The following is a 17,607-nucleotide window of genomic DNA, read 5'->3' as shown; positions in this document are numbered from 1 at the left end:
CATGACCTTAGATTCGAATTTGGTGGATGACGAATTTAATGCTACATTATTATGTCAGGTTATGGTGTGCTTTTTCTGAAAATGCTTTCATTAAAAATATGTTTCAAATTCATGTTAGAACTCAAACGCTTTTTATTTCTTTAGAAAATGCTTCTATAGCCCTCAAAACATTCTTAACTATTTAACCAGACGCTTTCATGAATGCTTTTAGTTGTAACATTTCCAAATCCGTCCAAAACACAATTAGACATAAGTTATATTATAACATATGAATTGGTTGTACATGCAATGCAATAGAATTTCGTAGACCACAACAATTTCTCAGTAAGAGTTGACAATAAACACACCCCTATCCCCAGCCTAATTTATTAACCAATAAATTCTCATCAACTCTGAAAGAATTAGAAGTACCCAGCCTATATCAAAACTAAGAACATGCCCAAATACATAAGAAGGTGAAACCTATTTGTCTATATTTGCTTTGAGTAAAGCTACATGTTTAACATTTGGTAATCGCTTCTGAGCAATGTGATTAGTAAATATGATCAAGTAATTTTAGTTCTTAATATTTGTGATACGCGTAGATAATAATGAAATGTGTCGCGTATAGCCTACTTAAGATTTTAGTAAGCAAATGCTAAGCAAAGAACACAAAAATGCAGTCCACTTCCATTAGAAGCTATCAATCCTGATAACTAAATCACCAATCTAATTCTGCAACAATACTACAAATGAGATTAGTACGAGAAAGAATTCCTGGAATACATAAACTCCTGCAACCGCGGTTTAAAAGCGAATTCAAGTCCTAGCTATGCACACAAGATGTTCATATGCCACTGCAGAAAATCTGAGCAACTAGCATATATGCATTGAAATTGCAGGTTCAGGAAAACCAATTTCCGGTAGGGTTGCTCAGCCAGATGATCAACGGGAACTGAGAAAACGCGATACCTAGCAACATATAATGATGCATGTTTGCATCATAACTGTTGATCTCAGCATACAAAGTTATCTTAATTGTCTTTGCCAAGAAGATGCCTGAGCACATGGATGTCCATATGATTATCAAGTAGTACGCATAGCTTAGCGTGATTCGCCCTAGAACCGCCACACACAACCCTGTGAAAGTGTACCCAGTATATGCTATCATGTCTAGCAAAGGTGCCTCTCCACCCCCAAGTGAAGACAACGATGCCTTGAGCAACATCACTTGGAGTAGCCAACCCACCATTCCCTTCACAAACTGCCAATTTATAGCCTCTGGGCTGAATCTGGCATGAGATAAGAATTAAAACTACTTACGCTGCTTAAATATCGGGTTTTGAGGATGCTATAGACTTACTTCCCAGAAAGACCTAGTGAGATCCCAGCGAGAACCAAGTACGTTGCAAATGTCATGAATGGAATGTACAAGTCTGGGGCATGTATGTCAGTAATTGGAGGGTTATACGAAAGCCTGCCTCCAACTGGCTCTGTCATCCTCGTCCAGTGCCCCTAAACACAATGAGATATAGAAAATTAAGAAAATTAGAAGTTTTAACAGATTTGTTTATGAGTAGCTAATAGGGGTCATTGGCACCCTTAAGTTCAAATTTCTACATACCCTGTGCAGAAATGGAAACAGAATTATCTTCAGTTTGTTTCGGACGTAGTGGGAGTTCACTTGGAAGTAGTATTGAGGATCTGAGAAGTACTTGCTTATCTGCACATTTTGGACAAAACAGTAAAGAAGCAAAATAACATTCACAGAAAAAATATCATCATGTCATTTGTCACAGAACATTCATTTTGTATGTGTATCGCACGCACGACTTCAACACCATCAGCTGTCGTAATGCGCATTACCCAAAATTTAGCAGAGATTCTTACATTGCTTTGAACATACTGAGAACTTGAACCACAAATTTTCTTTCCATACGCACCCAATCCGCCTCGTATGAGTCCTGACCCTGCTCCACAAAATCCATTCCCAAATTGAATTGGCGGATTAAGCCCTGGCCTGGAAACTCCATACTGGAACCCCAGATTCTCATCCATGCTGCAGTTTCATGGGTAAAGTTTTACGGCTCAGAAACATGATAGACAAGAAAATCTCAACGAAGCAATAGAAAACTCCAATTGAGATAACGAAAGATTTACAGTTTATGTGAGAGTTTATGAAAATGACAGATCAAAACCTTATGGAAGCCGGCATTTCGGTTTCTTGTAACTTGAGCAACAATCAAAACCCTTTCAACTAGCAGAAGAGAAAATTCTCATTAAATCTCTCAGTAATGCTCTTGAACCAAACTAGAAAGTTTATAGAGAAGACAATGTGATAGTTACATATGTTCTTTTTGACAAAAGCGCTATTCTAAACTACTCTGATAGGGGATTCGAACTTGATGCAAGAGCGTGACCTGCCGACTGGCCTCATGCAGTCATGGATGATGCAAGAGGGTGACAGTTGCTTCAGCGGAAAGAAATCTTTTAAAATTGAAAGTAATAAAATCTTATTTACGATCAACAATGTCATAAGAAATATTTAATCCTCAAGATTTATTCTAAGTTCCTGACAATGGTTTAGGTATCTGACAAACATTGTTTTAATGGAGAAATCCCAGCAGAGCAAACAACAATTCATGGAACGGATTCAAGTTATTTCCCTAATGGATCAAAAATTGGAGAGAGAGAGAGAGAGAGAGAGAGAGAGAGAGAGAGAGAGAGTACCAGAGCCTAATGAAATAGACAGAGAAACATGGCGGAACAATTTTGTGATGGCGTTGCATGGAAAACAGGAGAGATCAATGGCTCTACGAGACAGTTAGCGCAGTGTCATACCACACTTGGCCAAAATTTACTAATTCATTCCCACGTGTCATCTGTAGAAAATCGTTTTTTTTTTTTTTTTTGTGGTTTTCTTTATATTGTTTTATTAACATTTCACAATTTATTGAATTATAAGACTCGTAATATCAAGATCCTAAAAAAAAAGACTTGTAATATGCAGAGAATATTCAATTAGAATTTTGAGAAATTTTAATTCTTTTAATAAACTCCATAAAATATAAATTTTTATTCGACAAAAAAAATATAAATATTTGTTTTTCTAATATAAAAATAGAACAATTAATATTTCAGTATAATTTTGTACTAAAAAAAAATTTTAAATATAAATTTTTTAAATTTAATTGTCAGAAGCTTTTAGCAGGAAAAATAAAAGAAGAATGCGAGAAATTTGTTCACAGCAAAAAAAGGTCCGTCTGTGATGTAGTCAAAACAAACAGATTAGAAGTCGTGAATGCCTATTGCGGATTTTAGATGATTATTGTACTGCTTCTGGTCAGCTGGTGAACTATCAGAAGTCGTGTATGTTCTTTGGGGCAAACGTGCCTAGAAGCTTGTCAGTTGAGTTTAGTCACATCGTTGGTATGCCTTTGGTGCAGGATCCGGGGAAGTACCTTGGTCTTCCTTCTTTTTGGGGTCGTTCTAAAAAGCAGGGGCTTGCTTTCGTGAAAGGTCGAATCTTAGAAAAAGTTCAGGGTTGGAAACAATGTACCCTCTCACAAGCAGGAAAAGAAATATTGATTAAGGCTGTGATTCAGGCTATCCCTGCCTATCCCATGCATCTCTTTAAGTTCCCTTCTTCTCTATGTTCGGATTTTGATGCATTAATTGCAGAGTTTTGGTGGGGAAAGAACGGGGGGGAGAAAAGCATCCACTGGGTTGCCCGGGGCCTCTTGGGGTATCCGAAACATGAGGGTGGTATGGGGTTCCGGAATTTTCAAGATTTTAATGATACTCTGCTTGCAAAGCAGTGTTGGAGATTGATTCATGAGCCAAACTCGCTATGGGCGCAGCTTCTTAAGGCCCGCTATTACCCTCACTGCTCTTTCATGGATGCTACTTTGGGGGGTAGAGCCTCTTGGGGCTGGTCTAGTCTCCTGGTTGGGCGCGAGATTCTTCTGAGAGGTGCTCATTGGCAGATAATGAATGGGAGAAGTATCAGGTTATGGCAGGATAGATGGTTGCCGTCTATCCCTGCTGGGAAACCTACGGTTATTGGAGATGTGGGAGTGTCTCGGAATATGCGGGTGGATACAGTGATTAATAATGAGTCCGGATCTTGGAATATTGAGGCCATTAGGCCTTTTATTTCTTTGGAGGACTTCAAGGCCATTCTGGACACTCCCATTGGAGATGGACGTCGAGATGATAGGATGATTTAGCCGGCTACCAAGAATGGGGAGTACTCTGTGAAATCTGGTTATCATTGGAAGCATGCTAATTCGAGCTCCATAATTGGCGGGGCCGCCTTGTCTTCCTCTGTCATCCCGAACAAAGTTTGGAATTGTATTTGGCATTTGAAGACTCCTCCGAAGGTTCGTAATTTTATGTGGAGGGCTTTGAGTCGTGCTTTGGCCACGATGGAGAATTTGTTCAAACGTCGTTGTTCCCCTTCCCCGTGCTGCCTTATCTGCTTTGATCAGGATGAATCTGTTGAGCACATGCTCCTTCTGTGCCCGTGGGTTGAACCGATTTGGTTTGGTGGCCCGTTGAATTATCGGGTGATTAGAGCCAATATTTCGAATCTCCCTGCATGGGTTTTGTCTTTCCTTGGGTCGGGATTGGGCTCAAAGGAAGAGAAGGCTAGGATATTGATGATCGTGGCTTTTACTTGCTGGCACATCTGGAAAAACAGGTGTAGTTTTGTTTATGATAACATGGGTATTTCTCCGAATCGTGTCATCATGGCTATTATGACATCGGTGAATGGGTTTTTGGAGGCGTCTGTTGCTTCCGAGTGTCGTTCTCAGAGGAATCCCTCTCTTTCTGGTCCTCCTGCCCGTTGGGGTCCCCCTGGCCATCCTTTCATGAAGGTGAATGTGGATGCGAGTTGGATTGTTAGTTCTAAAAGCGGTTATGCTGGTGTGGTGATCAGGGATCATGCGGGGAAGTTTGTGGCAGCTAAACATGGGCGGGTTAGGGCCCCTAGTGTGGCTGCTGCGATTTTGCTGGGATGTGAGCTGGCCAAAGAGTTGGAGTTGGAGTGCATCATAGTGGAGTCCGATTCACAGGAGAACATACTTAATTTAGCTCAGGGGCATTTGAGAGGCAGATGGGAGGCTTTCCCCGTTATTTCGAAGGCTTTGCGCCTTAGGGGGGACTTTCAGGACTGTCGCTGGTCTTGGGTTCCGAGATCGGCCAATTTGGCGGCGCATGTGTTGGCGTCGAGAAGTAATCCGGAGATGTGCGATGTAACTTGGGTAAACATCCTTCCATCTTCGTTGGTCCATGTATTGAACAAGGATGGGTTGCCTTGCCCTCCTTAATTTTGTTTTGCTAGGGATGAGGGAGACTGGCTTTAGGCTGGGTCGGTGGTGTTGATCCTCCTCCTCTGTGTTGATCCTTCCATCTTTGTTGTGGTTTCTGCTGTAGCTTGCTCTCGGTGAGCTTCTGTTGCGGTTTGGCTTCGGCCCTGGTTTTAATGGAAGCCAGCTCTTCAAAAAAAAAAAAAAAAAAAAACAAACAGATTAACGGCAGAAGTCGCTGCAATTAAGAGAAAAAGAAAGGAGGTCCGATCTGTTGGAAATTATATATTGTAATATATAATTTTAATACTTGAATGAAAAATATTGTTAACCAATTTCTTAGAAAGGTTATGTTGTTTAGGTGTATTCCTTGATAAGTGATGTATACTTATAGATGAAAAGTTACATCTCTTTAATAAGTAGAAATTGGATTCTATTTAAACCCATGAAACCATTGGTATTAAAGATAAAAAATTAGAGTTAATTTTACTCTTGAGAAATAGGGTTTCCCCACTTTATTTCTCTCATGTTTTGTGAGTCAAATTCCGAGTCGTGTCTTGAGAGTACGAAATATATAAAGTTCGTCAGAGATCGAAGATTGAAGTGCTTTGACTTCGGATTATAGATTGTTGAATCATGGGAGATGGACGCCTACCGAACTACAAGCACAAGAGTAGGGGCGAAATTGTATCTTTAGGACATTGCATTTATGCAAGCCTCAATCTCCAAGTTTGTCAGTTATTCTAACTTTTTCTCTAGTTGTTTATATTAATCTCATATATAATTGATGTCGTGAATTTCTTTATGATTATTATCATTGAAATTATATTGTTATTTTTCATATTTTCTAATATTGCTCCAACACGATCTCATCAGAAGCAGAGAGAAACTCAGAGACGTTGAAGACTCGCATTTGGCATTTGGAGTTTGAATTCCACTGACCATCTCTCTTCGTCGTCTTCTGCTGCTTCTCTCAAATTCTAGGGCGTAAGAAGATTTGCTGTTGGATAGCAAACTTGAGCAAGTAAGCTGCTTTTCGATCTATTTCGCATTTCAATCGAATCAGATAAATGTTGCGGTTACGAGCATTCCGGCCGACGAATGAGAAGATCGTCAAGATTCAGTTACATCCCACGCATCCATGGCTGGTCACCGCCGACGCCTCCGATCACGTCTCCGTTTGGAATTGGGAACACCGTCAGGTACCCCTCTCTCTTTCTCCGTCTCTTCAATTTATACACTTCGTGTTCGTGATTCGACTGTGATGGATTCGAATTAGGTGATTTACGAGCTCAAAGCTGGCGGCGTCGATCAGAGGCGTTTGGTTGGCGCCAAGTTGGAGAAGCTCGCGGAGGGGGAATCAGGTACTTAATCCTGAAATTTGAATTTAGTTGCTGCGAGGCTCGTGAAATTCGATTGGAATTGTGTTCAATTTTGTGCTGCTTCTGTATTTCTGAGACCTAATTGGAAAAATCTAGCTTAGAGAAGCTAAATGCTTTTGCAGAAGTACATTGAATAACTGAAGACTGCGAATTTCGCTAACATTTCATTTGTAAAACTAGATATGCGATTTCGGACAGAGTTAACTCTATTAGTTCTTGCATTTACTCAGCAGAACCATGTCCATCATTGATTGCCTTATGGTGTAAGATAAGGTAATGTACTGTTCAACTTAAGCATCAGCGTCGAACTCAGTTTATCCAGTTGGGATTCTATAATTTCTGGTTGGGAAATCTCAGAGGCTTTATAATTAGCTGCTCTTAAATCAATGACTGGCACAATTAAACTTAAGATCAATGCACAGATTTTTATGTGAGTTTGAAAGTTGTCGTCTTTCAATTGTTTTGTTTCATATCTTTAGCTCGAACCCTGGCAAAATATGATATTTGGACAACAAGAGAGCTAGTTTGCCTCAGTAGTTGTTTAAGATTTCTAAACTTCCACTGTTAAACCAGAGAATTACACACACACACACACACACACACACACACATATATATATATATATATCTTTGTAATTCTTGTGTTTGCTTTTGGTTGATAGAGTCTAAAGGGAAGCCCACAGAAGCCATTCGTGGAGGGAGGTAATAGACACTGCAATTGTATTATTGTCCATTTCTCTTTATTGAAACCTAGACACACACTGAGGGCCTATGCTTCCTTTAAAGTGTTAAGCAGGTAAACTTCTTTGATGATGATGTGCGCTATTGGCAACTTTGGTGTAACCGCTCCACAGCTGCTGAGGCTCCAACAGCTGTCAGTAATGTTGCATCAGCTTTTAGTTCTCCTGTCCCATCAACTAAAGGAAGACATTTTCTTGTCATTTGTTGTGAAAACAAAGCCATATTTTTGGACTTGGTAACAATGCGAGGTCGTGATGTACCGAAATCGGAGCTTGACAATAAATCACTGCTCTGGTAAGTTATCGCTATTTTTCAGTATGTTTATGTATATTTTTCATTCATTTGAAGAAGTGGCATTCATAATACCTTAACACTGATTCTCTTATTTTTTTCGTAATAAGATTAACAAACCTCTGAGTTTTTTTTTTTGTTTTTGACATATTTTGTGCTCTGTTTCTTGTTTCCCTCTATGGATCTTGCAGTATGGAATTCCTTTCTAGATCCGCTGTTGCGGATGTTCCTCTTGTTGCTTTTGGTGGATCAGATGGTGTTATTAGAGTACTTTCAATGATGACATGGAAGGTTTGCGTTTTTCCAAATTTTTTAACATGCTGGCTATAACTATCCCTCGCTTTGAGTGATATACTTGCTTCCTGCAGCTTGTAAGAAGATACACTGGAGGGCATAAAGGATCCATAGCTTGTTTGATGACATTTGTGGCTTCTTCTGGCGAGGTAGATTTTTACTTCTAAAAGATGAAATCAAATTGCTTTATTGCATGTGTTTATGCTATCTTTCTTTGTGAACATTTTTTATTATTATTTATTTACTATTTTAGTTTGTGTCTGAGTGTTCAAATACCATAGGTGGCCTGATGTATTACATTGATTGTGCCTCTGGAGTTTCATAAAATGTTATTATCTCCTTATTCTTCAAGTTCATTCATATAACACTTTGGTGAAAGTAATTTTTCCATTCACTCTGCAGCATGATGTAGGTTGTAAAAAAATCTAGGAATTACAATATTGAGATGCTGGGTTGTTATGAGTGCTCATCAGTATCAACGTACTAGATGCATGTGTTTAAATGCTTCTTGTTTCTATATCTAAACTTTATTGCAGGCACTTCTGGTTTCTGGAGGTAGTGATGGTTTGCTTGTAGTTTGGAGTGCAGATCATGGTCAAGATTCACAAGAACTCGTACCGAAACTAAGTTTAAAGGCAATTATCTATTTTTTCTTGTCATTTTTCTCTTATTTTTCTTTGACAACTATTAGGTTAGATTACTGATGCATTATTTATTCCATATTATGGTTATGGTATGAAAATTATATGCAGATTTGAAACCTAGGCTGATCGATGCTATCATATTTATTTAAAATTTATATGGAAATGTGACACCCTGTTTGCTGAAACGGGTTTAAGATGTCCAATATTTTGAGGTAATGTAATCCTCACCAGTGCCTAGTGTTGGCTTGGTCAAATTGGACTCTGAGATTTCTTTGTTTTATTGAATCAAACTGTAGATTTCAATTGGGCATCTTTGTTGAGGAATTTTAAAGATATTCCTTTTGGTGCAATTCTTCTTGGTGGTATATCATTGTATTTTGTCCATTTTTATGAATAAAATGTGTTTCCTATAAATAATTAAAAATCTCTGTTATATTGAACTCCATGAATTGACCTTCTTTCAGTTCATTCTTTCTGCATGCTTGAATGTAGGAGCTTTATGCATGTAATTTTTTTCTTTTCTGGATGACATACTTGAACTAATGGAGATTTGATTATAGGCCATTTCTTTTATGACAGGCTCATGATGGTGGTGTTGTGGCTGTTGAGCTTTCTAGAGTGATTGGAGGTGCGCCCCAGCTTATCTCTATTGGTGCAGATAAGACGTTAGCTATATGGGACACGGTTTCCTTTAAGGTATCCCAATGTTTAAGAAAAGGCTTTGTGAAGTGCAACTGGTTTTCTGTTGAATGTTGGTGTTTATTTTAATTTGATTATATATTTCGTATGCTTTTCTCTTTCAGGAATTGCGGCGTATTAAGCCTGTTCCAAAACTTGCTTGCCATAGTGTGGCATCCTGGTGCCACCCTCGTGCGCCAAACCTTGATATATTGACTTGTGTTAAAGATTCCAATATATGGTATGCACAAAATTTTCTTTCTAGTGGGTTTCCATTACAACTTTCCATCAGTTAATATTTTTGGCCATAAAACAGTCGATTTATAATCAGAATCTGTTTTTTTTACCAAAAAAGTTGGGCATAACGTACTTACGAGATCTGTGTTTCGCATCTTTTTTTTTTTTTTTTTTTTCCTTGTGAAATTCACCAAAAATTGTTTAAACTTTTTCTCAGGGCTATTGAACATCCAACTTATCCTGCAATCACAAGGCCATTGTGTGAGCTTTCTTCACTAATCCCTCCACAAGTAATTGCACCGAACAAGAAAATTAGGGTAAGTCACTCTTATGCTTATTTAGGTTTTTCGTCATATAACTTTTTATCAGACACTTACACTTAACTGTATCACAGGTATACTGTATGGTCGCACATCCTTTACAGTCCCACCTTGTTGCTACTGGAACCAATGTCGGGGTCATTATCAGCGAGTTTGACCCAAGGTCGCTTCCAGCTGTAGCTGCCTTACCAACACCGTCAGCGAGTCGAGAGCATAATGCTGTATATGTTATTGAAAGGGAACTTAAGCTACTGAACTTTCAGTTATCCCAGACAGCAAATCCATCTCTTGGAAATAATGCTTCTTTGTCGGAAGCAGGAAGGCTTAGGGGGGAGTTGCCAGAAATGTTAAATGTCAAACAGATAAAGAAGCACATTAGTACAACTGTTCCACATGATTCCTACTCAGTTCTCTCAGTAAGCGGTTCGGGAAAGTAAGTCGCATCAGGCACTAGAAATGCCGGTCTTTAATTACAATAGTTTTCAAGCTTTGTTTAGGTGACATGGTTAGATTGATAGCATTAGTATTAGGTTGATGTAGTGTAACGCATCAATATCTGCCTTTATATTAAACACACATAGAAGAGTGAAATTAATGCATCTTGTGTACGATGTTGTCTTTGATCATCTTTCTAAGTATGTTGTATTCTTTGTGATACATGTCATCAGAAATTACCTATGATGTTTATTCCAACATGTCATGTTTTTTCGTCTTTTTATTTGGAGCTTCGGTACTGATGTGGTAATGATTATTTGTACAAATTTCAGGTATCTTGCAGTCGTGTGGCCTGATATCCCTTACTTCTCTATATACAAAGTTAGTGACTGGTCAATTGTTGATTCAGGCAGTGCAAGGCTTCTGGCTTGGGATACGTGTCGTGACAGATTTGCTATACTAGAGTCTACATTACCACCTCGAATTCCTGTAATTCATAAGGGAGGATCATCGAGAAAAGCAAAAGAAGCTGCTGCAGCTGCAGCACAAGCTGCTGCGGCGGCTGCCTCTGCTGCTTCTGCAGCTAACGTACAAGTTCGCATCTTGCTGGATGATGGCACATCAAATATTTTAATGAGATCTATGGGTGGTCGCAGTGACCCGGTATTTATTCTGTTCTGCCTGGTCTATATGGTTATAGTGATTATAGTTGTGAGTTTTACAATGCGCAGGGTTTTTTACCGACCAAAAAATAAAATGTGTAGGGTTTTAAATTATAAGTTTGTTCCTCAAGGCATTGTTCTTGCACTGAAAACAATTAAACAAAATCCTTATGTGGTCTATGCGTTAGAGTTTGTATAGATCCTGAGTGTTAAGGGCTTCTTTGGTTCCTTTGTGAATAACAACTTTCTGTAAAAACTCACAAGCAAAAGCATGTAGCCACACCAGCTTTCAAAAGTTGTTAACAATTTTCAGAAAACAAACTAGAAGGGTTTTTCTAAAATTGTTCTACATTAAATTCTCTAAGAAAAGTTTCAAATGTTTTACAAATTGGACAGAAATTGATAGGAAGCACTTCAAATACAAATGCATTGGACTATTCCATTAATATTTTGGTGTAGAATGTGTAGCAAGTTTGACAGTTAAGGTTCCTTTCTAATTCAAAATTCTATTCTAGGTCATTGGTTTGCATGGAGGAGCACTTCTTGGTGTTGCATATCGAATCTCGCGGAGAATTAGCCCTATCGCCACAACAGCTATTTCAACAATTCAATCCATGCCCTTGTCTGGATTTGGAAGTGCTGGGCATTCTTCTTTTTCCACTTTCGATGATGGATTTTCTTCCCATAGATCATCTTCTGCTGAGGCTGCACCACAAAACTTTCAGCTATACAGGCAATGGGTTTCTTCATTCCTTCATAGCATATCAAAAAATGGATTTTTATTTGATATAGCTCATCACTTTTTGTGTTTTAGAAATGTGAATTAAGTGTTTCACAAACTGACCCTGTTATATCTCTCAGTTTCTTCAATGCTTCAAATTTTCTCACAACTCTTTCATTGAGGATGCTTGAACTTTTCTTTTTAACTAGTGCTTGCAGATATTGCCTATTTTAATTTAGATTACTTGAACACAAACTTGTCTCACTTTCTTCCTGGCCCATCCTGGAATAAATTTTAAACGTTGATTGCTAAAGGGGGTTTAGTGCTTTGTGTAAAGGCTTTTTAATGGGTGTATGTGGATATAAGATCAAGATAAGTTATCCTTTTAATCTGAAGTGATTCCTGACAATGCAGTTGGGAAACTTTTCAACCTGTTGGTGGTCTACTTCCTCAACCAGAATGGACAGCATGGGATCAAACGGTTGAGTATTGTGCTTTTGCATATCAGAAATACATTGTCATATCTTCTTTGCGCCCGCAATATAGATATCTGGGAGACGTCGCAATTCCTTACGCTACTGGTGCAGTTTGGCATAGGCGACAGTTATTTGTCATTACGCCAACCACAATTGAGTAAGATATAGTGATTGTCCCAAAAATTCTGTATTTACATTTATAACAGGTTCTTGGAATAGATTAGAATGGTTTTATCAGGAAAAAACTTTTGTTAATTTATGACACAATACAATAGAATATCTCGACTTCTAGGAACTTGATCTTGGAAAGCCTCTAAAACTTGTCTGACTATGATATTACATGTGGGCCCACACAAAAACTCAAAGTTATCAGAGCTAAAGCTATGCACAAAAAAAAAAAAAAATTGATTCAGTTAATGCACCATAGCCTTAGGCTGAAGAAAACTCAAACTCAGGTTTTTGAGTGTTGAGGTTTAACCGTATATGAACTCAGGACATTAGGACCTGAGTTTTCGTTGCTTTTGTAATACTGGTGTAAAGAAAGTTATTGCTGTCTTTCAACTCCATTGTGCTTTGTTGTGATTCTTTTGACCAATTTACCTCAACAATAAGAATGCAGAGTAGAACTGTAGATTGAATTGATACTAAGCCAATAAAAAAGGGCACAACATATGAACTGTGCTTTTTTACGTGCATTTTGCAGATGTGTTTTTGTGGATGCTGGAGTTGCACCTGTTGATATTGAAACCAGAAAGAGGAAAGAGGAAATGAAGCAAAAGGAGGCACAATCAAGAGCCCTTGCTGAGCATGGTGAACTAGCACTAATCGCAGTTGAAGGTTCGCAATCTGTTACACAAGAAAGGATAGCACTGAGGCCCCCGATGCTACAGGTAAAAAGAGTTCCCAAAAGTAGAACTCTATGCTGATGGTTTGTTGCCTTAGATAGAAAAAATACAAATTACGCTTTTCTCACATTTTATTTGGCAGCGGTGCCGTGTTTTCAGTGAGAAACCATATAAGATCTGTAAAGAGTTTTTCTGGAAACTTCTATGTCAATGTGCTTGGAATTTTTTTAATCAAATTGGACGTATATTGATACATTCATATACACTAAAAGTTGGTTAATATGGGAAAATTCTGATTCTTGGTTCTAAGATATTACTTGAATTTTAAGTTTAATTAATAAGGAAATTTTTCAAACAATTTTCTTTATTGGTAACAAAATAATTCCTTTTTATTTTACTGTGTAAGATTTGTTGGTTTAGTTAATCCAAGTTGAATTCTTCATCTTTTATTTTGAGCGCTGGGCAGAATATTGTAATAGCTGGACAGTTTAGAGAAGTTGGGGCCAAATGCAATTGCTATGAATCAAATCATTTACTATTTTGATTAAATGTTGTCATTTCTCTTTTCTTATTTGTTTTTTCTTCTGTTTTAGGTGGTGCGATTAGCCTCATTTCAGCATGCTCCATCTGTGTCTCCTTTCTTAACATTATCGAAACAGTCTAGAAATGACGGGGACAGTTCAGGGATACTAAAAGAGTTTGAAGAAAGAAGGGTTAATGAGATAGCTGTTGGGGGTGGAGGGGTCTCAGTGGCAGTTACTCGTTTTCCAACAGAGCAGAAACGGCCTGTTGGGCCTCTAGTTGTGGTGGGTGTCAGAGATGGCGTTCTTTGGCTAATTGATAGGTAATGGGCCCCCCTTTTCACAAATAAAGTTGTTAAGAATGTATGCTAAATTAGTTGTCTATAAAACATATGTGCATGAGTTCTAACTTCTATGTGATAAGTATATGATCGCAAACATAAACGATTTCTTTCTTTTGTATTTCCCTGCAGATACATGAGTGCTCATGCCTTATCCCTTAGCCACCCTGGGATCCGTTGTCGGTGTCTTGCTGCTTATGGAGATGCAGTTAGTGCTGTCAAGTGGTATCAATCTTTCTTTCTATAGTTTCCTACATGTCTAACCGCACGATCTTTTTTATATAATTCCTAATGTTTTTGTTTTATGCAGGGCAAGTAGGCTAGGCAGAGAACATCATGATGATTTAGCACAATTTTTGCTAGGCATGGGTTATGCTACCGAGGCACTTCATTTGCCTGGAATATCTAAGAGGTATGCCACAAATAAACTCACCCTGTGTGTGTTCAATGTCATAGTGCTTACTTTTCCTCTTTTTTTTATTTTTTATTTTTTTATGCTTATTATTTCTGTTTTTGTTTTTTTGAGAAGAAACGATAGAACTTTATTATATCAATAGAAGGAATTACCCACAAGTGGATAAAAAATCCACCAAACTAGTTAAGACCTCTCAAGTAGGACTACTTTACAGGTAACTGAAGCTGAACCAAATTCATTTTACAGCTGCTAACACATCCATTACTATATAAGATAGAGAATAATCCCTTAACTCATTTGAAACTGAAGTCCAGAAGGCTGCCTGGTATCTTACTCTACCCCATAGTTCCTCTACTCCTGCTCCCTTATAATCCCCAAAAATTCTTTTCTTACTCTCCAACCAAATGTTCCAAAAAACTGCCAACACCAAATAGCCCCACAAAGCTTTAGCTTTCCTCCCCTTTCCTAAAGCCTCGAACTTGGTGCTTAGAAGCTCGAAACAACCCTTTGGAATAATCCAACTAGCTCTAACTTCCTTGAACAATTTCCACCACAGCTGTACCGAGTAAGAACAAAGGAGAAAAACATGATTAATGTTCTCCTCCTCAGTTTTACACTAACTGCACGAATGAGGAGAAATACAAATAAAAGACCTTTGCCTTTGGTACATGATCACGTGTTGACCATTCCAATTGCCACTAACCACGCAAGAACTTTGACTTTTGGAGGAGCTTTTGATTTCCAAATCTGAGAATAGGGTGGAAAATGTTGCACGGTTCCATTGTTGCATAAGAAAGAGTTACAGGATTTGCAAGTGGAAAATCCTGACCCGTCTAGTTTCCACCACCTATTATCCGCTCTTGATTGAATCAAATGAACATCTTCCACCTTCTGTAATAACCCAGTCACCTCTGCTATCTACAGCCCATTCAAATTTCTTCTGAAATCAAATTCCAACTCAATGACCGAAGAGAAAAATTCACAAAACTTGAAATGCTCTAGTTATACTTTCTCGATAACAAAGAATAATCTAGGATACTGCTCTTTCAATGGTCCACCCTCCAACCAACCATCCTCCCAAAACCTCACCCTCTCCCCATTGCTTTCGAGGGTCTACTTTTATATTCTGTCAAAGTGTAAAACCATGTATCATTGTGGCCATAGGTTGATGTGGTTTACATGGTTCAGTTTTCAGTTGATGTGTCTGGCCTACAGGCACTTCGAGTCTGTTGTATCCTTTTGTTGTTGTAGTGATCGCAAAACGCCTTTCAACTATAAAGTTAATGTGTTGGGAATCATGGCATTTAAGCAGCAGCCGTTTCATCTGAGTTTGAACCGTATATATCATTATCCTTTTTTTGTAGGTTGGAGTTTGATTTGGCCATGCAGAGCAGTGATTTGAAAAGAGCTCTTCAGTGCCTGCTTACAATGAGCAACAGCAGGGACATAGGGCAACAGAATACGTCATTTGATTTGAAGGACATTCTAACTGTAACGACTAAGAAAGAAAATGTGCTGGAAGCTGTCCAAGGAATAGTGAAGTTCGTAAAGGAGTTTATGGATCTTATTGATGCTGCAGATGCTACTGGACAGGCTGAAATTGCTCGGGAAGCCCTTAAGAGGTTGGGTGCTGCAGCTTCTGTAAAGGGAGCTTTACAGGGTCATGAATTAAGAGGACAAGCTCTGCGCCTAGCCAATCATGGAGAGTTGACGCAGCTAAGTGTATGTTATTCATATCTGAACTTGCTTTTCTTGCATGCTAGTTCTCGTGATTTTGATAGTCCTTTCTGAAAATTTTTGATAGTCCATTCTAAATACAGTTGCTTTGCGCTGCAGAATTTGGTAAACAATTTAATATCAGTTGGCTCTGGACGTGAAGCAGCATTTGCAACTGCAGTTTTGGGAGACAATGCCCTCATGGAGAAGGCATGGCAGGAAACTGGAATGCTCGCTGAGGCTGTGCTTCATGCCCATGTATGATGTGATTTATGTGTGTTCATCTTCTTCTGAGTTTATTATTTTGACCTGACTGTCTCATGGATTGTCTGTGCAGGCTCATGGGCGACCAACATTGAAGAACTTGGTTCAGACTTGGAATAAAATGCTACAGAAGGAGGTTGACCACACACCAACAACGAAAACAGACGCTGCTGCTGCATTTTTGGCTTCTCTGGAGGAACCCAAGCTTACAAGTTTAGCAGATGCTGCCAAGAAACCACCAATTGAAATTCTTCCTCCAGGGATGCCGTCTCTTTCAGCTCCTCCTATTTCTATGCCAAAGAAAACAGCTCCAGGGGCTCAGAATTCACTGCAGCAACCAGCCAAGCCGTTGATGTTAGAAGCAGCCCCTACGCCCGCACCAGCACCTTCAGGTGCGCCACAAGCACAACAATCAGAATCAGGATCAGATGATAAGCCTCCCGCTTCATCATCAGAGAGTGATCCAGGTAATCCAGTTTCGGCTGCTTCGGGAGAAATTGTCCCCGTAACTTCTACGGATAATGGAGCACCATTAGATTCCCCACCTCAAGCGCCCCAGTCAGGGGATCCATCCCAAGAGCCCCAATCCGAGGCTGCATCGCAAGCACCCCAGTCAGAGGCTTCTGCATCCCAAGCGCCCCAATCAGAGGCCTTTCCGCCCCAAGCACCCCAATCTGAGGCACCGCCCCAGTCAGAGGTCCCACCTCAGTCAGATGCCCCATTTCAAGCTCCACAACCGGAAGCACCCCAACCTGCCGTCCCAACCCAGACGACCTCATTACAGCCCCAGGTGCCACCCATTCGGCAAACCAATGCTCCAAAAAGATTGCCACTAGATGAGGATTTTTTCCGAATGTGATATCCCCAACAGTCTTGCTCAGAAACCCAATTAGGTACACACGCACAGAAATTAAGTGATTTGTCCAGTAGAAGCTCAACATGTCATACAAAGGAACCGTGGTCATCGCAATATTTTTTTGTTCATCTTCTGGGGAAGCGATGGCGTAATGTAGTAGTTTTAGTCATGTTTATATTTCTCGTAACCTTTGGTTTTTATATTACATTCTTCTGTGTATCCGTTGTATCATTTTATGTTTCTGTTTTGTTGATTCAGCTGATTTGATTTGTTTTGATGAGGGATCCTTGCTAATAGAATGCCATTGCATTTGGCGGCTCTTCTCTCTCCACAAATTCTGTACCCACTCGTGTTATTCACATCTTTTGTTTATTTTTCTAAAGTTGAAATTTACTATTTATTTGCAATTTCCTTTTTCTTTTCCTGGCACGAAAGTGGTTTGGAAATTAACGGTTCGATCGAGCATATAAGGAACTAA

At 39.1% G+C, this 17,607-nt stretch overlaps 3 protein-coding genes across 4 annotated transcripts; 2 read left to right on the top strand and 1 right to left on the bottom strand.

Moving 5' to 3' along the window:
- Nucleotides 1-644: 644 nt before the first annotated feature.
- On the bottom strand, nucleotides 645-2,037 carry LOC137727471 (uncharacterized). The gene is made up of 4 exons (XM_068466326.2): nucleotides 1,870-2,037; nucleotides 1,604-1,702; nucleotides 1,343-1,494; nucleotides 645-1,271 (listed from the first exon to the last, which is right to left on the bottom strand). Exons 1-4 carry the CDS (start codon nucleotides 2,035-2,037, stop codon nucleotides 884-886), a joined length of 807 nt encoding a protein of 268 aa, XP_068322427.2. The 3' UTR covers nucleotides 645-883.
- Nucleotides 2,038-4,406: 2,369 nt separating this feature from the next.
- On the top strand, nucleotides 4,407-5,312 carry LOC148693675 (uncharacterized). The gene has a single exon (XM_088678087.1). It carries the CDS (start codon nucleotides 4,407-4,409, stop codon nucleotides 5,310-5,312), a length of 906 nt encoding a protein of 301 aa, XP_088534213.1.
- An 850-nt stretch (nucleotides 5,313-6,162) lies between these two features.
- Nucleotides 6,163-17,511, top strand: LOC137727779 (uncharacterized). 2 transcript variants are annotated; one of them, XM_068466595.2, is made up of 22 exons: nucleotides 6,454-6,493; nucleotides 6,571-6,655; nucleotides 6,854-6,946; nucleotides 7,335-7,374; nucleotides 7,459-7,707; nucleotides 7,896-7,995; nucleotides 8,073-8,147; nucleotides 8,535-8,633; nucleotides 9,222-9,338; nucleotides 9,446-9,561; nucleotides 9,775-9,874; nucleotides 9,952-10,310; nucleotides 10,645-10,975; nucleotides 11,490-11,707; nucleotides 12,110-12,328; nucleotides 12,875-13,061; nucleotides 13,610-13,860; nucleotides 14,011-14,103; nucleotides 14,189-14,290; nucleotides 15,658-16,015; nucleotides 16,130-16,267; nucleotides 16,347-17,511. In XM_068466595.2, the coding sequence occupies exons 5-22, from the start codon at nucleotides 7,655-7,657 to the stop codon at nucleotides 17,130-17,132; spliced, it is 3,702 nt and encodes a 1,233-aa protein (XP_068322696.2). In that variant the 5' UTR covers nucleotides 6,454-6,493; nucleotides 6,571-6,655; nucleotides 6,854-6,946; nucleotides 7,335-7,374; nucleotides 7,459-7,654; the 3' UTR covers nucleotides 17,133-17,511. The 2 variants fall into 2 exon arrangements, with proteins under 2 accessions (XP_068322695.2, XP_068322696.2); XM_068466594.2 differs by lacking the exon at nucleotides 6,854-6,946 and having other exon boundaries at nucleotides 6,163-6,493.
- The last annotated feature ends 96 nt before the right edge of the window (nucleotides 17,512-17,607 follow it).

Source organism: Pyrus communis, chromosome 10, assembly GCF_041283825.1.
Source record: "Pyrus communis isolate YQ-2024b chromosome 10, ASM4128382v1, whole genome shotgun sequence".
NCBI classification, from domain to species: Eukaryota; Viridiplantae; Streptophyta; class Magnoliopsida; order Rosales; family Rosaceae; genus Pyrus; species Pyrus communis.
This window is presented reverse-complemented; position numbering and strand designations above follow the sequence as displayed.